The sequence below is a fragment of the Ictidomys tridecemlineatus genome, chromosome 9, assembly GCF_052094955.1.
Source record: "Ictidomys tridecemlineatus isolate mIctTri1 chromosome 9, mIctTri1.hap1, whole genome shotgun sequence".
Taxonomy (NCBI): Eukaryota; Metazoa; Chordata; class Mammalia; order Rodentia; family Sciuridae; genus Ictidomys; species Ictidomys tridecemlineatus.
The window spans coordinates 124276368-124303188 of NC_135485.1; the positions used below are offsets into that span (position 1 = coordinate 124276368).

The 26821-nt window shown below is 33.5% G+C and overlaps 1 protein-coding gene across 5 annotated transcripts in view; it reads left to right on the forward strand.

Moving 5' to 3' along the window:
* Lrba (LPS responsive beige-like anchor protein) overlaps positions 1-26821 on the forward strand; it is a 648575-nt gene that overhangs the window by 151605 nt on the left and 470149 nt on the right. For all 5 annotated transcript variants that reach the window (XM_040293201.2, XM_040293202.2, XM_040293204.2 and 2 more), the window contains exons 23-30: positions 7462-8526; positions 9567-9745; positions 10785-10938; positions 11330-11510; positions 14902-15029; positions 15487-15594; positions 19124-19283; positions 21895-22345. In XM_040293201.2, the coding sequence (XP_040149135.2) occupies positions 7462-8526; positions 9567-9745; positions 10785-10938; positions 11330-11510; positions 14902-15029; positions 15487-15594; positions 19124-19283; positions 21895-22345 (2426 nt within the window). The remainder of the gene's footprint in view (positions 1-7461; positions 8527-9566; positions 9746-10784; positions 10939-11329; positions 11511-14901; positions 15030-15486; positions 15595-19123; positions 19284-21894; positions 22346-26821) is intronic.

Consider the following 26821-nt stretch of genomic DNA (forward strand, 5'->3'; position numbering starts at 1 on the left):
ACTTTTCATAATCTGCCATTTGCCAAAACTTTATTTGGAAAAACTGGTAGAAGTGATGCTTTTGAAAACTCTATTGTTTTATAGTATAATGCATTGCGTATATATTAAACTTTAACTTTCTCTTATTGTTCAATAATAATGACCCTGTTACTATATACATATCCCTTATTTTGTGGGATTAATTTCCTAAAATAGAATTTTCAGCAGTCTTTATGTTTTAAAATGTTTTAGTAGATATTGCTAAATTGCTCTCTAAAAATATGTTCTAGTTTATCTTCTAGATTTGCATAAAAGAACCTGTTTAGGGCTCGGATTGTGGCACAGTTGTAGAGCGCTTGTCTGGCATATGTGAAGCCCTGAGTTTTGATTCTCAGTACCACATAAAAATAAATAAACTATATAAAGGCATCATGTCCACCTACAACTAAAAAAATTTTTTAAAAAGAGTACCTGTTTAGACTGTTATTAAGGAAATAAAATTGATCAGAATGACTTTTATTAAAACAAGAAATTAGTAAGTTATTTACAATATTATTTTATGTCATTATTCTTCCTAGCTTTGTCTATATGAGGATAATACCTTAATCTTTTAGTGTTTCTCTTAAGATTAAGTTGTCAATAATGACAGATGCTTAGGAATTTAAAGAAAGATATATCTAGAATTGCTTACAAAAATGAGCATATCAGTGTGCGTTTTTTTAATATGTTTTTTTAGTTGTAGTTGGACACAATACTTTTATTTATTTTTATGTGGTGCTTAGGATTGAACCCAGCATGCTAGGCAGACACTCTACCACTAAGCCCCAGCCCCAGTATGTTTTTAATCATGTTGTGGAGCTGGGGAACAATTACTAACTATATAGAATTCTGGTACTTTAAGGAAATTTGAGGGCAGAGTTTATTTTTACTTTCAAATAAATTCTGGAATATTTCCATGTGTAGTATCAGATTTATAGAGATTAGGAAAATACTAAGTGGTTGGAAGGCTTCTATTTAAATTACATTCTCACTTGGTATTCATAAGGAAGTGTTGCTTAAAAACGTTTTCTGAAAGAAAGAAATTTGTTTCTACATTTATTATGGTTGCTTACTAAAAATGGTGAACTTTGGAGTAAAAACTGCAACTGTGATGGTGTAAATATAGAAAAAAGAAATCTTTTCCTTTTAGCCATCGTAGGTCCATTGACTGTGTCCCAGGAAATTAGATTGAAAAATGATTAATAATACAAACATGTAACAATTCTAAATTCCTCATAAGAAAATGAAGACCTAAAGAAATCATTAAGCTTGCTGTTTTAGGTGAGGTGGAGAGTGGAGAGTAGAGAGTTGTGGAATAATTGTGACAGGTTAAAGCAGTGTGAGCTAGGAAAATAAGAATCTGGGAAGCTTAGCCAGACTGAAGACTGATTCTCATTGCCAGACCTACTCATTGAGAGGCCTTTCTTTGTCTCCTTGTTTTCAGAAACATGGTTATTTCTTTCCTCCTGGTATCAGGGAGAGAATCTCTCTGCTGGATCATTTTATGACTTGTTTCAAGAACGAAGGGCAGGGAAATTCCTGCACCTACCATTTTTCAAAATTCTCAGCTTAAAATATTTAATATGGTGAGGCTTCATATTTTATAGCAGTATGTTCTAAGCCCTGTCAATTAAATAAAAACAAACACTTCTGTTGCCAAAAAGCAAATGCAATTCCTAAGCAAAGTCAAAGCAAATGAGAGATTCAGATAAAACTGCTTAGACCCAGAGTAACGCTAGTATTCTTAACTAGAAATTAGTAAGAAAAGACAATACAATGAAAAAATGTATCTGATTAAACATCTCACAGAAGACTAACTCAAAATTACCTTAAATGTGAAAAAAGTATGCTTGCTGACTCTAGTAAGGAGACTGCAAATTAATACTATCTTGAAACAGTTTACCGAGAAAAATTAAATGAAAAACATTGTACATAGTGGTATATATGAATAAAATAAGTCATGAAATAAGACTTCATATCTGTGTGTATTGCAAAAATACCTTTGAAGGATATATATTATTGGCTAATTAATTGCCTCATTATTGGCAGGATGTTTGCAGGTGAGATCAGTGGTGGGAGGGAAACTTTTATGTTATATACTATTTTATCTTTGAACCATGCAAATATAACCTATTAAAACTTTTTTGAAGTTCATGGCATGAATAATGTATAATGATTATTGTGTATATCACTTGATTTCCTTATGGGATAGTTTTCCTATGTTATTGAACCTGCAATGTTGTTGTCATAATTCCTGGTAGTTTTCTTGGGGTATTTAATATGGTGAGACTTCATATTTTATAGCAGTATGTTTTGAACTCCCAGGAGAGATCCATTTGGGCAGTATTTATCTTTGAGTCTGGAGTGTCTAGATTAGTAATCCAGGTGCTTTGTATAAAAATAGATCAGTAAGTATTTATAATTTGATTTTGCTATATTACATCTGTTACCTTATACTATTATTGTTGCAAGCTGTAGCATCAGTCTATCAAAGATCTCAGGTGTGGTTGTAATCATTGTGACCTCTGCCCACTGGTACCTCATATGGAATGATTTAGCTCTTTTTAAAGTTATATCTCATTTATCAACTGTAGAAAACATTGGTAACCTAAGAGTTAGAAACTAAGATATTATATTTATCTGATATTGCCACTCAAAAATATTATACAATGAAAAAGATGCATTTGTTTAAAAATAAATCACTTGCTAAATATTGCCTACCATATCGTAAAGTCTAAATTTAATAGGTTAAACATGTTAAATTAAAGAAATAATGTTTATTTCTTAATATTGTAGTCATCTTTTCTTTCCTACTTAGTAAATTTGAGTGCCAATTAAGTTGAAAGTAATGGCAAAAGAAATGTTGTGGTTATTACCTCATAAGTATCTTTAACTAGTAGTTTGTAGAAGTGCTTTCCAAACATTACAAACAGCTATAGATTAGCTATCAAATGATTGTGAAGATTAATGACTAGTCTGTTAGCTGAATAATTTACAAGAATATCTGGTAATTGGGAATTATTACTTTTAAAGTCACAAATACCTTAAGGAAAATGGAAAAAAAAAGAGTCTAGAATGATAATTGTTCATTTAGCTTTTGAACTGTTAAAGAAAATTAAAGGCAAATTTGAAAATCAACCAAGTGGAGAATTTTGAAAGTATTTCATATTCAGAAGGTACATGCTTTCCAACCTGTGATCTTTATATATATATATATACACACACATACATACATACATACATACATACATACATACCAGGAATTGAACCCAGGGACCCTTAACCACTGTGCCACATCCCCAGCCCTTTTTATTTTTCATGCTAAGACAGGGTCTTGCTAAGTTGCTTGGGGCCTCTCTAAGTTGTGAGGCTTCCTTTGAACTTGTGATCCTCCTGCTTCAGCTTCCTTAGCCACTGGGATTACAGGCGTGCACAACCATGCCAGACTCCAATCTGTGATTTTTATACTCACTCTGTATATCAACTATGAAGATAGAATACAGATCTTTTCAGATATTTGTGGTCTTAGTTCATGTGCCATTTCTCAAGAAGGCACTGCAGGATATACTATACTGAAAGTGAGTAAAACAAAGAAAAAATAAGGGATACAAGAAGAAGGAAAATCAACATAGAAGACAGATGAAGGACATCTATGGGATTAGAATAAAGGGAGATTTCTGGATGATGGTTTTATGGCTAACAGATGCTAGACCATTCAGACTGGAGTAGCTTGATTCGAGACACACAAAAGGGCTGGCTGTTATCCCCAAAATGCCAGCAACCTCTATAACTTTTCTTTTTGAGTCTTGTCCACACAAGATGACCCATATTGCTATGAGTACTTTTCTTGTCTCGATCATGTGCTGAGCAATTCCTGCTTGTCCTTCCACTTGTACCATCTGAAGATACTAATGTCCCCTCTCAAAAACATATTCTGCTTTACCCTATTTCTCAGGGTAGAGGTTGACCATGTGAGCTTAGAATTGGAAATATATAATAGTCTACTTCCTAACCCTTATTCATGCAAGATACACATTGCTTTACTCATACTACCTTTGACAGATGTTCCGGTTTTCTTTACTTCTGTATTTCCCAATGACCTTGTCTAAAGACTTCCCAAAAATAAGCAGAAAGGAGAATATTCTCAGAGAAGCTAAAGGCTTGCTATGACTTATAGATTTGGTGTATCGTGTCTTCTCTTGCTTTTCTGAACCTTTAGTTGGCTGTGGCAATTTATGTATTAAATTTTGCTCTGGCTAGATTTGTGCTAGTTTTAGTATTAAAAAATAAGTAGTAAACAATAGAAATGTGGGGACATTGATTTCCTCCTAATGGAGGTGGGGAGATCAGGGAGTACAATTTGCAAAGGACCCTTAGGGGAATTGTGAGATACTGGTAATATTCTGTTTTTTTAACATGGTGGAAAATACATGGGATTAAAAAATATTGTTCTTTAACCTGAACATATAAATTGCATGTACTCATTTTTATTGATACATTTAATTCAATTCCAAAAACTCTTTATTTCAATAAAATTAAAGCAAGCAATTATTGAAAATTAAACTCAATTCTATAACAAAACAAAATAAAATAAATTGTTTTCAAAATTAATATAAGGTTGATAGTATGTAACTTGGCTTTCTTAATGATAACTATTGTATCCGTGCAGAAATAATTTCCCTAAAGTCAGGTTTCCAGACAGTGATTTCTGTAAGATAGAAATCAGATTGTATCTTCTTTCCACTCTTTTCTCAAGTGGCTCCCTCAGAAATAAAACCAAAATCTTTAACACAGTCTCTGATGCTCTACAGTCATGTCTAGCCGACAGCTACTCCTCTGATCTCATCTTCTGCATTTTTCATTCTACTGGTTCATTGTTGTTCTTCAAACATATCAAGTGTATTTTTGGCTCCAGGGCCTTTCCATCTTTCCTTTGCACATAGCTTTCTCTTTTTTTATTCTTGTCTTTGTTTGAATATAACAGGGAGACTTTTCTCAAATACCCATTAAAATACACCCTTGCCTCCTAGACTTTCTTTTGCATTTACTCTTTGTCTTTTTTTCCCTTCAAAGTTCTTATTACTGCTTGTCATTGTCTAACATATTTGTTTATTTTCTGCCTCTTCCATTAGAACATAAACTCCATGAGGTCAGGAACAATGTGTTGTTCATCACAGAGTGCCTGGCATGCTATAGATGTTCAGTACATTTTTGATGAATAAATGTGAGTCATTGAACAATTAAAGAATGAATTTCAGAGGCTGGGGTTGTGGCTCAGTGTTAGCATACTCATCTGCCATGTGTGAGGCACTGGGTTGATTCTCAGCACCACATAAAAATAAATAATAAACAAACAAACAAATAAATAAAAGGTATTGTGTCCATCTACAACTAAAAAAATATTTTAAAATAAAAAAGAATGAATTTCAAAGTAATTGTGGCATTATGGGTATAAAAGAAATTGATTTTTAAAAACTGCTATTGTGTCACTTTACTGTTCAATGTGAAATACATGCATTTCTTTTTGGAACATTAAAACACTCCCTAATATTTATAACTAAGAAAATATTTTAATTAGGAAAATGTTTATAGATAATATTCTCTAGATGTTTTCATCTCTAGCTATGTCCCATTATGGCATGAATGTTATGTATATATCATAGGTAATGTCTAGTTAGTATGTATAGGAGGAAATTTTTGCATTGTGCATTAGATATTCTTTTGTTTGCCTTCTACTTATGTGATTCAAAAAGGCCTATGGAATTTTGTGTATTAAGAAAATCAGTTTTTCTTCTTTTGTTATTATCTACCATCCTTTCACACTAAGGCTCAATAAAAATTTACTGAATGAATATTCAGTGTGCCATAAATATAATATTAGGTTATAGGACACAACAATTTTAGCCTTAATAAATTATAGCTATGTTTATATTTTCTGCATGCATTGTGCTTTTTCCTTTGTGTTTTTGGAGGATAGGGAAGTGGAGATTTCCTTTGAAACACAAGTAGAAATCACATAATGGTGGCTATAACCTCTTGAAGAGGTTATAAATCTTATGACATTATACTCACACTACTCTAGTTTTTACTTTTTTCCTATTCAGTTGTTTCTAGTTACTTGGGTAAAAGGCAAAGCATAATATGGAAATATTCGCAGTGCTGAATACATAGTTATCACTCACATGCAAGTAGAATGAGTGTATGTATGGATGGACTAACTGGAAATTTCAGACCATTTGCAACCAATTGGTTTACCTTTGGGGAAGGTTTGGATTTTATTTTTTTCTGTTTTAAAAGAATTTGTATTCTTTAGCTTAGTAAGAAAATGGTCTGTAATTCATAGGTGCGTTAGTTTCTCATTGCTGTGATCAAAATACCTAGCAAGAACAAATTTTATGCCACACTATCTATTATCATTAAAATCATTTTACCAAAATAAGGATATTATAGGAAAAGTTTATTCTGGCTCAAGGTTTAGAGATTTAGTACAAGGATGATGACTCTTCCTCTGAGCTCAAGGCGAGACAAAATAAAATAGCAGAGGATGTGAAGGAGGAAAGCTGGTCATTTTATGGTAGCTGGGAAACAGAGAAAGAGCAGGAGGAAGGCTACAGGGAAGATTAACTGTTCTAGGGCATTCCCCCATTAGCTACCTCTTCCAGCCATGTCCCACTTACCTATAGTGACCACCCAGATAGTCCATTCAAATTAGTAATTCATCGAATGGATTAATCCACTGACTAATTTACAGCTCTCATAATTTAATCATCTCACCATTGAACATTACTGCATTAACACAGAAGCTTTTAGGGGATGCCTTGTATCCAAATCATAACAGTAGGTATATGGAGAGCTGCTGTAATAATGAGCACAATTAATTATTATTATTATTTTTTAAAATCTCTCCTGAAGACAAATCTTGGGGAAATGAGTTTTCACTGCACTTGAAGCAGTGTATTCTTCGGTGTATAACACTCTTCCCAAGGGTGTAGACTCAGTTTTTGGTACAAGTTATAGTGACCAGTAGAGGGTGAATTCTTTTTCTATATACATTTTAAAGAATGGGCTAATTATGTTCTTATTGTGGCATTATGCCACATTATCTATTGTCATTAAAATCATTTTACTGGGACTGGGGATGTAGCTCAAGTAGTAACGTGCTCACCTGGCATGTGTGTGGCCTGGGTTCCATCCTCAGCACCACATACAAATAAAGATGTTGTGTCGGCCGAAAACTAAAAAATAAATATTAAAACATTCTCTCTCTCTCTTTTAAAAAATAAAATATTTTTACCGAATTAAGGATATTATAGGAGAATTTAAATTTTACAGTGTTGTGTAAACTGTGTACTTGAAAAGTTATTAAAAGTATTTTAATGTTATGTTCTGTATGATATACTCATTATTAATGTATATTTAACTGATTGTACTTTTAAAATATAGGTCACTTTTGAAATACACAAAGAAAACCTTGCCAGTATATTTAGGGAACAGCAAGGAAAAGTTGATGAAGAAATAGAGCCATGTTCCTCAAGTTCAGTCCAAGCCATCACTGGCATTAGCAGAGATGTGGATATTTCATTGGGATCTCAGCAGTCAGACATGAAGGATTCTCCTCTCTCTCCTCATTTCACCACAAATAGTGCTGAAAACTCAAGTATTGAGAAAATAAGTTCAGTAGACTCTGCATCCAACATTGAACTGCAAATGCAAAATATATCTAATGAAGACAGGAAAACTGAGCAAGAAAATCAGGAGTTACTGGCTGAAGTCACTTTGGAAGAAATAGCAACAAATGAGACAAAGAATGCAGGTGATTTAGAAGCATCTTCTGACATAGCAGAATCTGTGACTATTTTCTCTAATTCTTTTAAAACAGTTGACAAAGACACAACCATCATCAGTGAAATAACTGCTTCTCTAAGTTCCCCCTCAGAAGAGGATGCTTCAGAGATGCCAGAGTTACTGGAAAAATCTATAGCAGAGGAAGAGGAAGATGATGATTATGTGGAACTGAAGGTAGAAGGTAGTCCCACTGAGGAAGCCAGTCTGCACACAGATCTTCCAGATAATAGTTTGTCTCCAGTTGCTTCTGAGGCCAGTGAAAGACTGGACACGCTTAGTAATGACTGCAAATCAGTATTTAAAGAGGAAGAACCTGTTACTAAAAAGCAAAGTGATAGTGAAGCTCAAGATTCTAAAGATTCTGAGTTCTTGGCTATGCCAGCATCAGGGTCTTCTGCTACCTCACCAGAGATCACTGTTTCCCAAACAACTGTACAATCAGACGTTGAACAGATGCTGGAGAAAGGGCAGAAAACAGCTGACCTTGCTGGAGAAACTATATCAACTAGTGATTGTCATGGTACTATCTTTGAGGCTCCTGCTACTTCTGAGCAAAAGATTGCCAAGTTGGATGTTTCTACTGTTGCTACAGATACCGAGAGACTGGAATTAAAAGCCAGTGCGAACACAGAACCACCTCAACCTCAGCGCCATGTGCTTGAGGTGATTTGATTTTCTTCTCAAGTCATATTTGCACTGAGTTAAAATAGAGCCAGTTTATATGCTTATATTTTATTTTTCTTTTAATTTGGTTCATATTCCTGTTTGCTGTTACATAAATGCAGTGAATGTAAAGATTGTTTCAAATTGTTAGACAGTATTTGACAGTTAGTGTGTATTTATTAATTTTTCTTTTTATGACACTGGGGGTCAAACCTAGGGCCTCACACATGTCAGTCAAGTGTCCTACCAATGAATGACATCCTTAGCCCCAGTTTTGTAAATTGCAGCTTTTATTAATATTTTACCACAGAATTATCAAAAGTTACTATTTTCAAAATTCAGGATTGACATAATTTTAGTTTATAAAATAAATATTGGAAGTACTTATATTTCACCCTTCATTTGACTGACCCCATTTTAGCTCATTAATTTTCCAATGAAGTCTAGGTCTACAGAAATACTAGTGTAGATTTTAGTTGTAAAATTCATGGTTTAAATTGAACCATGAAGTCTGTGAGAGAGAGAAAGGAGCTTGTGTGCTATCTAGAGATGTAGTTTTCTCTTTTGTCAGTATTTCTAAGTGACAAAGTGAGATACTGGTTGCATGTTATCATTTGCCTCTTTACATTCTTATCTTGTCTTCCTCTTTTTTTTTTTTTGGTTTGTTGTTCATTATGTTTTTTTAGTGTATTTTTTATTTTAGCTAATTTGTTATCCAGCAACTGCCTAGATTAAAGATTCTAAGATTCAAAACTAAGAACTGATTGATTCCTTTATGAAACATCACATAGTAGAAATTCTTAACATGGTTCTAAGTTAATTACTGTTGAATTGTAGTAGTTTAGAAGTTTTGATAACTTTGCTTTAGAATGTACTAAAATACTAATGTTATTCATTTTTCTAATGATAATTTTTTCTCTCTAATTTGGTTCTTTGGTGTTTTAACATTTGAATACTTGGTAGATGAATTGCATGATTTTTACTAATGTTTTTCTTTGAAGTTGTACTCATTATATTACTTTAAAAATTTTCTGTATTAGATGTCAAGGCAACAGGAACAGCTAGGACAAGGAACAGCCCCAGATGTGGTTGATGGACAAAGGAGAGATTCCAGATCTGCTCTATTTCGTATTCCTGAGTTCAAGTGGTCTCAAATGCATCAGCGTTTGCTCACTGATCTCTTATTTTCCATAGAAACAGATATACAGATGTGGAGAAGGTTTGTCCATATGTTTACTGTCGAAGCTATGTATAAATCTTTGTTTTTCAAAAAAATTTATATAAATATTTGCAATTAATTTTAGACTTTCAGTTGAAAAAGTAGAATATAAAATATTTTATGGTAAGGTTTTATTGAGTAAACTCTTATTTTCCATTATAAGAATGAAATCCCTCTCTGAGAGGATTACAAAGATATGGCAGAGAATTTTCTTTAAAAAAAATTGCTGAAAATTTCTTGTAGAATATTTTATAGCATGCAATTTACTAGAAGGTAGGCCTGCCAAGTGGGGTTATTACTATATGTACTACAAAATAATTAAGATTTAAGTATAATATTTTCCATGTCTCTCTCTAGTAGAAGAAATCTGTATATTTCATATTATCTTCCACTGTATGATTTATAATTTTATTTATTTTTTTAATGTTTTTTTAATGGTACTGGGGATTGAATTCAGTTGTGCTTTACCACTGAGCTTTTTATTTTACCACAGCCCTTTTTATTTTTGAGATAGGGTCTCACTGAGTTGCTGAGGCTGACCTCCAACTTGAATCCTCCTTCCTCAGCTTCCTGAACCACTTGGATTACAGGCATGTGCTACCATGCCCCACATGTTTATAATTTTAACAGAGCCTGATGTGATTATTTTTATTGTATATGAGTCTTATTCTTTTAAAAGCATTTTGTGGATTTACCTAAGAAAATGTTTGTTGAAACTAATTTTTAGAACACATTTAGCACCATTTACCTCCTTATTTTTGCCACATCAGTAAGGATAATTTCATCCAATTTTTTAAGTCAAACATAAAATGAATAGTGTTTGTTTCAGAACCAAAGGAGGACATGTATGGTACCTGCTGCCATAGAATGGTTTACTTCTTCTGAGGAAGGTTATACCCCCAAATACTCGCTACATCATTGCCTTTCCTCAGTTTTGAAGATGAATCAAAGCACCTTCTTATCCTTCCTCACCTCAAGTAGGCAAACTGTGATTTCCTTTGTTTAGCTTTATCAGTAAACATCATTTATCTTTGGACAGCCATTCAACAAAGACAGTTATGGACTTCGTGAATAGCAGTGATAATGTCATCTTTGTACACAACACAATTCATCTCGTCTCTCAAGTGATGGACAATATGGTTATGGCTTGTGGGGGTATACTGCCATTGCTTTCAGCTGCTACATCGGCTACAGTAAGGACCTAACTACTACATACAATTGGTGTGAAAATATGAGTGTTATACAGCCTTATTGATTAAAACTTGAATGTGGTGGGTTACTATGCATAATAGCTTCTATACATCAAAAGCAACAAAATCTTTTGCAGTTACCTGGAAGGATTTTTAGAATTTGTTCCAGGCGTGAAAAGATTAAAATGAGTGTTGATTTTAGGGATGAGTCAGCTAGTGAAGAAAATGATTGACAGTGTTTCTCCCAATGTTCCCATTGCCCTCTATTGTACTGTATTTCTGAAAGCCTGACTGACTTTTTAAAAAATCAAATTTAGAAATTTGGGGAATATAGCTGGTAAAATTAGATTTTTATCAGAATTTTGATGTAAATGTCAAACTTTATTCCTTACAGCATGAACTGGAGAATATTGAACCTACTCAAGGCCTTTCCATAGAAGCCTCTGTGACATTTTTGCAGAGGCTAATTAGCCTTGTGGATGTACTTATATTTGCAAGTTCTCTTGGCTTCACTGAAATTGAAGCTGAAAAAAATATGTCATCTGGAGGTATTTTGCGGCAGTGTCTCCGACTAGGTGAGCTATTTCAAATCATTAGGAATTTATAGTTTTCGGTAATCCAGATATTACTTTGAAAATCATCTTTCTTTTGTTGGGGGAAGATATGTGCCAGCCAAGTTGTATATGTTGACTTTTTAGTGTGTGGTGCATAGTGGTAGTTAGCAGGTTAGGTATTAAGGAGAGGGGCATAATTTGAACAATTTGCTAAGGTGATTCTGAGCATTCCTTCTTCTCCTGCAACCCCTTTTTGCTTCAAGAGTAGTGCTTCTCAAGTTTTAAGACTCCAGCAAGCATCTTGGTAGAGATTTAGATTAGATCATATAGACTGAGGTACAGCCTCAACTTGTCTCCCAATTCCCATGTGATGCTGGTTTCTCCTTTCTTGAAAACACACTTCAGTAACAAGTAGGTTTCTAAACTGGAATCATTCAAGTACAGCCTTTCTTCAAATAAACTCTGGTAATTTGTTAAAGCAGTTAATAGAAGCACAAAATCCCTATTTATCTGGAAGCAATTCTTCTTTAGGTGACAGTAAAAATATACAAAATGACGTTTAGTCTTAACTAGGCTTCTTTAGGTAAAGCAAAAAATATTTTTCTTTGTACAAGATTCCTTGTATCTAAGTATAAATAATAAACTAAATTGTAAATACTTAGACTTTGTTGAATTACTTGTTTATTAAATGAAGAGAAGATGATATAGTGAGGTAGTCCAAGAAATGGAAGCAGAATCTTAGGAAGCATGATCATGTGTAAACAGATCAGAAATAAGGCACCTATGAAGCAGCAGAAAACCCAATTAGTTAATGAAATATTTTTCCATGTTTAGCATGGAATAATAAATACAGTTAGAGTTTTTTGCACAATTACTATTTTTATTCAAAATGCCATTGAAAGTACTTTTAAAATTAGGATTCTCTAAGGAAATAATAATTTGTTAAGGTATAACAATTTATAAAAAATAGTTTTAACTTTTTAATTAAGAAATTCAAATTTGTGAGCATAAAATGAAAGCTGTCATTTATTGGCTTGTGATTAGTTCTGATTTTCAAATTGAGCTGTCATTTTGTTGTTTTTATTGAGAAAATTGTAGACCAGAGAATTTAGAAAACTTAAATTTGAAACCTACAATTGGTCAGATTGGAATTTGAATATATTTTTGCTGAACTAGTGTGGCTATTCTTTCTGTTGTAGTATGCTTCTTTTTAAAACATTCTATTATCAAAAAAAACCATTCTATTATCAATATAATTAAAATATTTAGGCTTTTTTTTTTTTTACTTTTGCATATGCCATTTTAAAAATGTTTCCACTTCCTACATTTCTTTCTTTGTTTTCTTCTTTTTTTGTGTGTGTGTACTGGGGAATTGAACTCCGGGACACTCCATCACCCAGCCCTATTTTGTATTTTATTTAGAGAAAAGGGTTTCACTGAGTTGCTTAGTACCTACTGTTGCTGAGGCTGACTTTGAACATATGATCCTTCTGCCACAGCCTCCTGAGCCAATGGGATTACAAGCATGTGTCACTGTGTGAGGCTTTTCCCTACATTTCCACAGTTAAAAATACAAGGCTACACTGGCAAAGCTTCATTCTACTCAGTAGTCATTTAAATTCAGAAACTAGGGAAATACTTTTTCTCATTTTCATAGCTTTAGAAAAGAATCAAGAGATGATTTACTGGACTCCAGCACCATGTCTTCTTGCACGTGGTTTGACATGGAAAGGGACTTGTCCAGGGTCACTTAGTAGAGTGTGGTAAACTAGGGAAACAATTCCGATGTTTTGATCCCTGGTCTTCTCATTCATGGTATTTCCTGAGCTTTGTGGTTAGAAGGTGGGATGGCAATAACAAGAATAACCTGTGCTCCTGAGATTGGTTGAAATGAAGAGATCTAGTGTGGTTTTTAACTTTATAATAATATAGACCCAAGTTTGATTTTATGTAGTCTGTGCCTAAAGTACAATTTTTTTAAAACTGGGCCTGATAAGCAAATTTGACCAAAATTATATTCATATCTTTTCCCTTTCTTCCCTTTCTTCCCTCTCTTCCTTTCTTCCTTTCCTCCAAGTTTTGTTGCTCTTTTTCCAAATACTTTTCTTTTTAAATTTTTGTCTTCTAGTCATTGTGATAGTGATATTTAACCTTCCCCACTTAAGTTTGCTATTTTGTCTCTAATTTGTTTCCCTTCCCCATCTTAATTTCAAATACCTTGAGTATTACAGATTTGTTTGAGAATTGAGATGATTATATGATATCAAGTAAATCATAGTCAAGTGTACATGACCTAATTCATCACTGAAAATTCAAAATTAATTTCTGAGTACTCTGTGTAACTGATCTGTTATAGCGGTGCATGCCTGTAATCCCAGCGACTTGGGAGGCTGAGGCAGGATGATGACAAGTTTGAGGCCAGCCGTAGCAATTTAATAAAGGTCCTACACAACTTAACAAGATGCTGTCAAAATTTAAAACAAAAACAAAAAAAAAAAAAAAAAAAACAAAGAATAAAAAGGGCTGGGGATATGGCACAGTGGGAAAGCATCCTCGGGTTCAATCATTAGTACCAAAAAAGCCACAAAACAAAACAAACTCCCCCCAAAACACAAGCCAACCCCCAGATAATCTGAGTAACTGATTGGTGGTAGCTCTAAAAAGGAGCTCTAAATTTTAGGCTCTGTATTAAATCAAATTTGCTTTTCTGTTTCTCTACCTTCTAAGCACTATTAATGAAAGCCAGTAAATACTAGATCCTATAAAGCCTAAATATTACACTATCAGTCTCTGTTAATATCATATTCCAATGATACAATATAGGAAAAACATAAAAATTTCCAATTTAATCATTTTATTTCAATTAAGGTAATTGAAGATTATTATCTTACAACTAGTCAATAGCAATGTGGCTTGCTCTGTTTTCTTCCACTATTATTTCAAATACTTACTTTCCCATTTCTTAATGAAAGGTTGACCCAGCTAGCTTAGGTGAGATCTATGAAAGAGTAACCTATTATTAAGTTTCCTGAACTTGACTGGGGAGTGTTTCTCTGTGGTAATGTTTGCCTAGTATGTGGGAAGCCCTTGTGTTATTCCCATACCACAGTTAAAAAAACAAGCAAGCAAACAAACAAACACGATTTACTGATTTCCTTTCAACAGACTCAAAAGTACAAATTACTATGGTACATTTCCTTCCTAGATCTTAACTGGGCCTTATGACAGAAAACAAAATCAAGATACTAAACACTGAACATGCAGGGATGTTTTAGGAATTTGCTGAAGGCAATCCATTTCAAGTAAAGTCTTATGTAAATCATGTTATGTAGAAGATGATTTGTATTAGTTCCATAATCTTAAATATGATTTTCTTTTTTTTTCTAAATCTTTTTATTAAAACAAATGACAGTGTGTGCAGTGGCAGTAAGGAATTGCTTAGAATGTCAACAACATTCACAGCTGAAAGTCAGGGGAGATACAGGGAAAGGCCTGAAAACAACCTCAAGCATTGTTCTCTTGGGGAAATCTGCAGCAAAGGTGAGTATACAGAATTGTCATTTTCAAAAAAGCATACTCATATTTCATAGTTAAGATCTTAAATTAATTTGTTCATTTCAACCTGAAGTTAAATAAATGTGACAGAGATTCTAAAATAGTTATGTTACTCTGTGAACATAACATTCAAATGTTTGTGTTTAAATATACAGTACAGATTTGCTTATACTTAATCTTGTCTGCTTTTCCAAATGTTTACTTTTCTTGTTTCTGTGATAGCTTTTCCTTCAAATATGTCAATTTTCCCACATAATTTCCCCCTGTATACGCTCTCCACCCCCTCAAAAAAAGGAAAAAAAATGTATGGAAAAAAGAATGTTTTAGCATGGTTTTCTCATTCTTAGAATACTGTGTTTATTTTTTAAAAAATCTGTGTATTGTGTGTGTGTGTGTGTTTATTCATATATATAATGTATTTTTTAAAAAATTTCTTAAATAGAGTCCAGTGGACATTGTGACTGGTGGTATATCTCCAGTAAGAGATCTTGACAGGCTCCTGCAAGACATGGATATTAATCGACTCAGGGCAGTTGTTTTCAGAGACATAGTAAGTTAAAATATTTCTTTCAAGTACTCTCTTAGCTGATACATATTTTCTCCCTTCTGAGCTGAAAGTGCTAGAGTAAAAACTCTTTGTAATATAAAATAGTCCAGTAGAGAAAGTAAAGCCAGATCTCTTAACAATGATTTTAGAATCTTAGACTATTAAGAAAGAATTGTCTAAATAAATGGAGCTAGCATATCAGAGTAATGATGCTAAAAAGAATAATGCAGCATTTCACTGTAAGCAGTGTCATGGCTTTACATATTATCAGGAAGCCCAGCAACTTCTTGAGCTGTCCGTTTAATAATTCTCATTTTATAGATGAGGAATCTGAGTTACAAAATGCTTGAGTAACTTGGTCAATTGGTTAGTACATTATAGAGTCAGGATTCAAACCCAGCAGGCTTAATCCAAGAATCCATGCTCTCAGTGTAATGAAATATTCAGTTTCTGAGTATTATATTATTTTACTGAATAGTGTATATTTTCCCCCCAGAGGTATATTAATGTGATTAAAAGGTACATGATGAAATGTTGCTCTCAATGTGTTTTTAATTTTTCAAAGATGAAAATAATTTTGGTTTAACTCATTTTGACATAGAGAATGACTGATTTTCATGTAGATTAATTTATTTTTTCATGGTATTAGGTATTGAATGCAGGGGTGCTCTACCATTGAGCTACATCCTCAGACCTTTTTATGTTTCATTTTGAGATGGAGTCTCTCTAAGTTACTGAGGGTCTTGTGCTAAATTGTTAAGGCTGGCCTTGAACTTGGGGTTCTCCTGCCTCAGTGTTCAGAGTTGCTGGGATTATAAGTGTGTTCTTCCACACCTGGCTTCACATAGAAAATATAAAGTTATATGTAAGGTATTAGGATGTAAATAAAAATCATTTGTAATCTCATTCCCTAACATTAGGAATTTTATCATTAGTTTTTGTTGAACTAATTTACTGTATATTTAATACTGGATGCTCTGAGTATATATTTCTTATGAACTTTATAACCTCGATTTTTCATTTTCCTTTCTCATCATCTGGTATTTTAGTTTTTTTCTTGTTTTGTTGAGTAGATTTTTATACATCTATAGAATTTGAAGTGCTATCACTGCTTACTTACTAAATATTTGTGAATTTGCATAGTACTGAATATTCCAGGTCCATCATCCTATTATGTAATTCTCATAATAATCATATGAGTAGGATTGCCACATGAGGTTAAATTTTTGCTTAAGATCATTCAATTAGTAAGAGGTAGAAATGAGTTAAGGACCTACGGAATTTGATGGGGTAAGTAAGGATTTAAACAGGTATATACAATTCATAACTGATTAAGAAGTTAAGACCCAGTAAATAATTTGCTTACATTTTTCTAGCCCACATATTTGTAATTAATTAATTTATTTTAATTAGGTATATATGACAGCAGAATGCATTTTTATTAATTATAAAAAATTGCAGCACAACTTTACATTTCTATGGTTGTACATGATGTAGTGTTGTACCATATGTACAGTCATACACGTACCTAGCTAGGGTAATATGTCCATCTCATTCCACCATTTTTCCTGCCCAAATGCACCCTTTCTACCCTCTCTCCTGTTTGCCCAACACGCCTCCATTTTTCCCATGACTCTGGATCAGCATCCACTTATGAGAGAGAACATTTGGCCTTTGTTTTTTTGGAATTGGCTTATTTTGCTTAGTGTGATATTCTCCAACTCCATCCATTTACCTGCAAATGCCATAATGTTATTCTCTTTTAATTCTGAGTAATATTCCATTATGTATATATACCAGAGTTTCTTTACCCATTAATCTACTGAATGGCATCTAAAAATGTTCAACCTCTGTAGTAATTAGAGAAATGCAAATCAAAACTACTCACACCAGTCAGAATGGCAGTTATCAAGAATACTGACAACATAAATGGTGGCAAGGATGTGGGGCAAAAGGCACACTCATAAATTGCTGGTGGAACTGAAAATTGGCACAACCAGTCTGGAAAGCAGTATAGAGATTCTTTAGACAACTTGGAATGGAACCACCATTTGACCCAGCTATCCCATCCTCAGTCTATGTCCAAAGGACTTAAGATCAGCATACTACAGTTGTATAGCCACATCAGTGTTTGTAGCAGCTCAATTCACAATAGCTAAAGTGTGGAAGCAATCTAGGTGTCCACATTTTTTAGTGGCAATTTTAGTAGCACTTATGGCAGAATTGTATGGTAGAGAAATATAGGCATAACTTCAGAAAAGGGATGTTATTTAAAAAAGAAAAATGTTTTATTTTCGACCAAGACTAAGAAGTTGTTACACATGGACCTACAAAGTACCATAGATTTTGTCAGATTACAAATGTGACTCACATTACTTCAAGCATTTAAGGGAGAACCTGATATCTAATTTTTTTTCCTGAAATTGATTATGTATAAAAGTTTTTGCAGCAGTTAATAAGTTTTAATCAAATTTGTGCCATTAATTTGTATCTATCTATGAGGAAACAAAACTTGTAGCATTGTATGTGCTAGGCAAGCACTCTGCCATTGAGCCACATCCCCAGCCCTCTGTTTTCCTATTCTAAACATACTACTGGAGGTGCCTTTAGTTTTCAGAATTTAATAGACAAATTTGAAATTTTTTGTTTAAAATAATTAAGTTCAAGCCTATTTTGAAATGTTACTAGAACAGTGGTGTATATAGGGTCCTCTTGAAGATGGAGAATTGGATTAGATACAGAAGTTGTTGATAAACAGAGGTGGGTGGTGATCAATAGAGCTAGAATCAATGCTGGCCTCTTTTAGAGTCAGTCTAGTTTTTTCTTTTACTTTTTTTTTTTTTTTTTAGTTGTAGTTGGACACAATACCTTTATTTTTATTTGTTTTTATTTTTATGTGGTGCTGAGGATCGAACCCAGTGCCTCGCACGTGCTAGGCGAGAGCTCTACTGCTGAGCCACAACCTTAGTCCCTAGTTTGTCCTTTTTCTGTGGCAGACATTATGTTTTCAGTGCTGGGCACGTGGATGTCTGCACCACTCAAAATACTCTCAAGAATTCGTTTGGCATCCTGCTTTGTATCTGATAACCTCATTTTTAAATTTTTCTCTGTGAGTGAGTCTTTTAGTGTAGCTTATACTTGGCTGTTTTACATATTTAAATATTTAAATATTGAGTAAAAGTAAAAATATTAATTATCCTTGTAGTTATAATTACTACTTGATTTATCTCATAAAGTATGCTATGACATATCTCTTCAGATTGAGTTACTTAAGTTTTAAAGGTCAGACTGGTTTTGTCCTTGTTTACAAAGTATAAAAGCTCTCACTTAAAAGCATAGTTCCAAAAGTCTGCCTAATCCTTTCTCAGGTAAGTTTATTAATACACTTATCACACAAATAAATAATAATATATTGTTCTCTATGATATTACAAGGTATGTGAGCATGTTTATATTTAAGTATTGTGATGTGAAATGAAATCAAAACATATTGTATAATAGTGCCATGAAAAACTACCTTTATTTTTTCCCAGGAGGATAGCAAACAAGCTCAATTCTTAGCTCTGGCTGTTGTATATTTTATCTCTGTCCTTATGGTCTCAAAGTATAGAGACATTTTGGAACCCCAAAATGAAAGGTGTAACCAGTCATTTAAGGAAACTGGTAGTGAAAATGGGAATTCGTCACTCCCTGGTAAGTTTCCATATTTTATTCCCTGGTAACAAAGTTCAAGTGAAACTTTACCTAGTTAAAATATTGATTTAAGAATTTAAATCCATTTATGTATAAAATGAGAGCCTACATTTTTTATTAATAAATAAGTAAATATTTTAATTTTTTAAGTATCATAATTAATTGCAATTAGAAGATAATATTTTGTTTTTAAATGCGCCATCTAATTAAAAGGTAAGTGGCTAAATGTTATTCTTTACAAATAATTATAATTTGTTAAGGACTAATTCAAATTCTTTTATAAGACTAACAAGATGGATTTAATGAATAATGTTAATAATTAGAGTTTTGAAAATAGCTGTCAGTGAAATAAGTATAATTAGATAAGTAGCCATTACTAGTTATAGAACAAGATACCACCCTAAAGGAAATATTTTATTTATTCAACATATACTCATTCTGTACCTCCTGTGTACTTGAGTATATTAATGAACAAAATAGGAAAAAAAATCTTTGCCTTCATGTGTCCTATTTTCTAATGGGAGGAGATAATAATATGTATGGGGGCTGGGGTTGTGGCTCAGCGGTAGAGTGCTCGCCTTGCATGTGCAGAGCCCTGGGTTCCATCCTCAGCACCACATAACAACAAACAAAATAGAGGTATTGTGTGCAACTACAACTAAAAATAAAATAAAATAAATGTATGTACTAAATAAATTATATAGTATTTTAGAAGATAAAATAAAATAAATGTATGTACTAAATAAATTATATAGTATTTTAGAAGATTGTAAGAATGCTAAAAATAAAAAAAAAAGGAATAAGATAAAAGTATCTGGAGTAACTAAGAAAGATAATGTGTAGATTTTTTCTCTATGGGGAAGGAGGAATCATTGGAGGATTTTGAGTATAGCAGTTAAAATGTTCAGGCTTTTAAAAGTAATGCTTTGGATTCTGCATTGAGGATAACCACTAAAGGGCAAGAAAAAAAAATCAGTATTTTTGGCTATTTACTGCTATGTAACACATTACCTTGGATCTTAGTGGCTTAAAACTTATACTACCTTAGTCTTGTCTTCATAATCCTGAGCATTAGATTTGGGTAGGACATAGTGGGGAGGTTCATCCCTGCTCCATATGATGTTTGCTGGGACTGGAAAATCTAAGATGGCTTCTCTATTCATCTATTTAGTGTCAGACAACTCCAATAGTTAGAGCTGGCTGACTGAAGCCACTAAGCTACAGCTGTAGCTGGGGCCTCACACTGTTCACTTAATTCCTTGTTTTCATTCATCAGTTTGGAAGGCCTTTCTGTTTGGTCTTTCCACATGTTCTTTCCAATAGGATAAATCATAAATCAACAGGGATTCCGGGACTACTAACACTGCCAGACCTTCTTCAAACTTTGGCCCAGAACTGACCCAGTGCTACTTCTGTCACATTCTGTTGGCTAGAGTATGTAAGGCCCTGCCTAGATTTAAGGATTTCTCAAGATGGGGAATACCAGAAAGCATGGGGTAGTAGGATCATTATAGTAATTGCCTTCTAGAATCAGTGAAGAGGATAGTACGGTAATCCAGGCAAGAGATTATGGTGGGTTGAACTGAACTGTAATGGTAGTTGTGGAGATGATGAGAAGTAATCAGAGTGTGGATATATTTTGGTGACAGAGGAAACAGAATTTTAAACCATTAGATTTGTGTTACGTGAAAGATAAAAAATATTTAAGTATGTTTACTAGGTATAGTTGTGTAGACTAAAGATGAAGCAGATTTTCAGGGAAAGATAAGAAATTCTATTTTCAGCATGTTGAGCTGAGATGTCTTTTGATATAGAAGTCGTGGAATAGGCAGTTAATATATAATACTCTGAGTTTTTTTTTTTTTAATATGTGTGTGTTGGTAGTAAGATATAGAGGTATGAGTGGATTTTGAGAGAGGATGAGATCACTAAGGGAATATAAGTAGATAGGGAAGAGTACCAAGAACTTAGGATCAATGAACTGAGCCCTAAGTTCCTCCAACCTAATATGTGTTAGGGAGAAAAAATAAGTGAACAGTGTTAAGAAGGACGAACTAGAGAGTCGTAGAAGGAAAACCAAAAGAGTATAGCATCCTGGAAGACAAATGTAAAAAGCATTATCTAGAGCAATCAGACACTTGTTTTGACAAATGAGAACCAACCACTGGATTTAGTAAGATCTAACCTTTGGTGATTTTCATAAAAGCATTTTTGTTGGAATGGTTGGAAACCTGACTGGAGGGATAACAATTTATTTAGTACATACATATTTTACTACAGTGGAAACCACCCATGAGTTAGAGGTTTTTATTTTATCCCAAGGATTTTGGACTTTTTCTTAAATATCAATGGCTTTCAATTTTGTGTTGCTTCTCATTGATATGCCATGATCACTTTGGGGGAGTTTGGCATATATTTTGTTATCCCATCTGTTGTGATTAAAAGTGCATTCATTGAGAATATTTCATAGATTTTATAATTAGTTTTTGCTTTATAGAATGTGACATACTTTATAACTTAAAATAACAGATGGCTATTGGCACTGAATATGCCTTTTTAATAGTAGTTCTAATTTTATAAATTTGTTCTTTTTCTCCTCTTTCTGGGTAAGATGTAGAAAACACACCTGCAGCACTTAGTCCTTTAAGTCCATTGTCGGTTGAAGAATCAGTGGAAAGCACATCATCTACTCGAAGGAGAGACTCAGGCATTGGGGAGGAAACAGCTGCTGGTTTAGGAAGCAATGTGTATGTAACTCCTTCAACAGCACCTCTGGGTGTTAGTGCAGGCCCAGATGCAATCAGCGAGGTGCTATGCACTCTTTCATTAGAAGTCAATAAATCTCAAGAGACCAAAAATGATGGAGGAAATGAATTGGATAACAAAGTGACAACCTCAGTTCCTATTTCAAAAAATGTCAATGTGAAGGACATTCTTCGAAGCTTGGTTAACATACCAGCAGATGGAGTTACAGTGGATCCTGCCCTTCTGCCACCAGCCTGCCTTGGTGCTCTTGGTGATCTGTCTGTTGAACAACCTGTGCAGTTCAGATCTTTTGACAGGTACTGTAAATAGTCTTTTGTTTTGATATGCTTACATTTATAAATTTTAAAAGGTAAACAGGAATTCAATTTAAATTTGCTAAATTTTGTAGCTTTAACATTAGCAGGGACGTTTTGATCTGTTTTATAATAATTTTAAGGATATTTTTGTTTGTACAGCATTTCAAATTTTTGTTTATTTACATACCAGTAAGATTATTAGTTGTGTGTAAAATAACTTTTTTTGGGGGGGCCAGGGGATTGTAACTTACAAATGACTACCCATCATCACTCCTTTGCTGTCAGTACTAACCAGCTTGGCGGGGCCCGTGGATTGGCACTAAGTATTTGAGATACATGTTACACTTAAGTGTTACATTCCCTGTATATACATATAATACTAACAAATCAATAAAATGGAAATGTGACAAAACTGGACAAATGATAGGTATAGGCAGTTTATATAAGGAGAAATACTGGAGTTGGGGATGTAGGTCAGTGGTTTGCCTAGTATGTGCAAGGCTCTAGATTTAATCTCCCAACACTGGAGAGAATTTACATTTTTACATATTTACATTACTAATATAGAAGGAAATGCATATTAAAATAACCACAAAATAATTTTCCATATTTTAGATAAGAAGAGATTTTTAAAATGATACCTATTACTAATGAAGGTATGAAGAAACATTTAAAAAATATTTTTAGATGTTGATGGACCTTTATTTTATTCATTTATTTATGTGCAGTGCTAAGGATTGAACCCAGTGCTTCATGCATGCTAGGCAAGTGCTCTACCACTGAACCACAACCCCAGCTCTATTTCTGTTTTTGAGAGGGCATATTGCTATAATTTATTGGAGGGCAAATAGGCAGTGTTAATTAAAAATTAAAATATGAAAGTTCTGAAAGCTTATTCAGAAGAAATATACAACTATAAAATTTTTCTGAAAGAGGAATTTTATAATTAAACTGATACTATTGAGCTTTTTCTCTATGGAAATCTTATTCTAAATGCATTAAATATATAATTACTGTTTTTAACCCTTTGTACACATGAAGAAACAGAGACATAAGAAGTTAAGGAAGCAGCTTGCAGTTTTTATGATAGTTAATGGAAGAACTAATACTTGAACTTAGGCAGTCTGACCATGTTCTTGGGGTGCTCAATGCAGCATTACTTGTAATAGTGAATTTAGTTGCTGACCTATGAAAGATTGGTTTCATGTGTTATTTTATGCAATAATTAATACAGGTTGTACATCCTAATTAGGAAATCCAAAATGCTTTAAAATCCAAACCTGTTTAAGCACCAATTTACCACAAGTGGAAGATTCTACATTTGGCCTCATGTGATGGATCAGAATCACAATATAGGTGCACTAAAATATTTTTAAACATTGCCGTCTGGCTATGTATAAGATACACAGGAAACACAAGTGAAGGTTTTTTAGACTTGGGTACTATCTCACACTATCTCATTAAATATATATAAATATTCAAAGATCTAAAATCTGAAATTTGAATCAATTTTAAACCCAAGCATTTTGGATAAGGAATACTCAATCTGAACTATGTGGCCATTAAAAAGAAAAAGATAAAATACTGTGTATTGAAGTGAAATGTTAACAAAGATTTAAAAAAAAAAAAAATATATATATATATATATATATATATATACAGAGAGAGAGATAATTTCTAAATATTTATTTATTTATTTTTTAGTTTTCGGCAGACACAACATCTTTGTTTGTATGTAGTGCTGAGGATCAAACCCGGGCCACACGCATGCCAGGCGAGCGCACTACTGCTTGAGCCACATCCCCAGTCCAAAGATATATTTTTTAAACATTTATTTTTTAGTTGTAGTTGGACACAGTACCTTTATTTTGTGTGTTTATTTTTATGTGGTGCTGAGGATCGAACCCAGTGCCTCACATGTGCTAGGCGAGCGCTCTACTTTTGAGCCACAACCCAGCCCCCAAAGGTATATTTTTAAATGAAAGAATCAGTGTACAAAAATTGGGGGCTTATGATTTTTTAAAAAAGATATATTTATATATGCCTCGTAAAGTACATATGGAAAATTTGACATGCCAAATTTATCATTGCTTTTATTTTAAATGGTGTTGAAATTAATTTCTATGCCTTCCTGATGCTTTAAGTGAAATTTTGAACTCATTTAGGAAACCATGTTTAGGAATACATTTCAAGGGGTTTTACTAAAACAAAACGAGAGAAAGTATTTTGGTTACCGCATTTTCCAGGATGCTGTATGGAACTTAACATATATCTGGTATGCATTTAAAATACTGTCTGATGGGGAGCATACTGCTGTTTTATCCCTTACTTTTCTTAGCAAGAGACACCTTTTGAAACACTTTCATGCAGCCATTGGTCAGTGGAATATCTTTGGGAATTTCAAAGCATCCCTCTGATCATGCATTTATCTCAGGAATGCTGTGTCAGAAATCACAACTCTCCTCATATCTTAAGAATTATCAACTTCCAAGCAATAGCTGGAAAGTTTAGAGTAACAGCTTCATGAGTGAAACCTTGCTGAAAGGCTGCCAGGTTGTGGGCCCTTGTGAAAGGAAAGGTGTTTGTGTTATTCCCGTGCCAAAATTCTTGCTCTTATCTAATTTGAAGATCCTCTCTAGAGATTAGTGCATGCCAGGGATTTATCTTGATAAAGTTCAAGGGCTGGTCTGGCTTTTCAACTAGGTCCTTAGGGACTAAAGTGCTGGACTAAAATGCTCTTTTCTCCTTTAGTGGACTATTTGCATGTTTAATAAAATAGCATTTATGTGAAGGTTTGTGGTATTTAAGGCTGACATAATTCAGAAATGGGACTTCTGATCCTTAGTTATCTAGAACATACTGTTGCTACTTGCCTGCTGTTAATAGGTAAAAGAAACTTTAAAAAAAAAAGGTTCAGGTTTAAAAAATCAGCAGTATTTTTACTTGCAGTTTGAAGTGTCTTAGGAATACCTTCTTTTCATCTGTACAGTGGGGATTATAATATATAGCACTAACTTTCCAGGTTGTCATAAACATAAATGAAATAATTTGTGTTCTTAGCACAGTGCTCACGAATATTAAGTATTTATTAAAGTTACTGAAGAAAAACACTTAAGTGAAATTTTATCCTTTTATATGTAATTTTATTTTTTTTATTTTTATTTTTTTAAGAAAGAGTGAGAGAGGAGAGAGAGGAGAGAGAGAGAGAGAGAGAGAGAGAGAGAGAGAGAGAGAGAGAGAGAGAGAGAGAATGAGAATTTTTAATATCTATTTTTTAGTTCTCGGCGGACTCAACATCTTTGTTGGTATGTGGTGCTGAGGATCGAACACAGGGCCGCACACGCATGCCAGACGAGCGCTGCTACCGCCTGAGCCACATTCCCAGCCCCTATGTAATTTTAAATTAATAGTTTGGAAAACCAGTTTCCTTAACTAGTTATGTTTTCCACAGTCTTTATGACAAAAAATTGTAAGTACTTTTTGTTAAAATTGGTGGTGTTATTAAAACTTCAGATACTTATTTGTTTCTCAAACATAAAAAAAGGACTTCAGTTTGTCTCTTCGATAGAAATTTGAAGGCTAGGGGTATAGCTCAGAGGTAGAGTGTCTACTTAACATGAACGAGGCCCTAGGTTCACCCAGCATCAAAAACCCCAAAACCAACAAACTTAACTGGGTGCCATTTTGCATGCTCATAATCCCAACTGCTTGGGTAGCTGCAGATCAGGCCAGCCTTGGCAATTTAGCAAAACCCTGTCTCAAAAATTTTACTAAAAGGATTTATAAAAACAGCTGAGGATGTAACTCAGTAGTAGAGTGCCCCTGGGCTCCATCCCCAGTACAAAAACCAAACCCCAAAGCCCAAAGCCCAAACCCAACCCAACCAACCCAACCCAAACAAACCAAACCACTTTTAAACTTTAGCTTGAGAATAGTACTGAAAATATCCCTACCACAATGACTGATAGGCTCTCAAGATTTGGTGTAATGCATATTGCATTTTCTTTGTGTTTTTAAAGCATTTTATCAAAAGATAATGTGAGCTGCTTCATTCTTTCATGATTTATGCAAAGTAGCAGTTTGCTTAAATTTCTGTATTATTTAAAGTGTAGGACATGCTCTACTATTTTAGATTTACACTTAACATTCTAGGTAACATGATGGGTTAAAGATAACTTCAGTTGAAGATTTTAGTCTTTTGCATGGTGATTTTATAATAATTATGAAAATATTCCCAAATTTGATAATTGTGACTTCGAATTTTCTTTATTTTTCTGTGGTCCAGAGTTGAAGCAGTATTATGTTACTTCCTTAAAAGTGATTATTTTTGTGTGATCCAAAGCTGAAGCAGTATTATGTTACTTCCTTAAAAGTGATTTGAATCAATCAGTGAATCTAAAAATTTCTTAATTTTATTTCTCTTTTGTATAATAATTATAATGAGAGTAAAGAATACATTTTTTCCAATTTTGAACA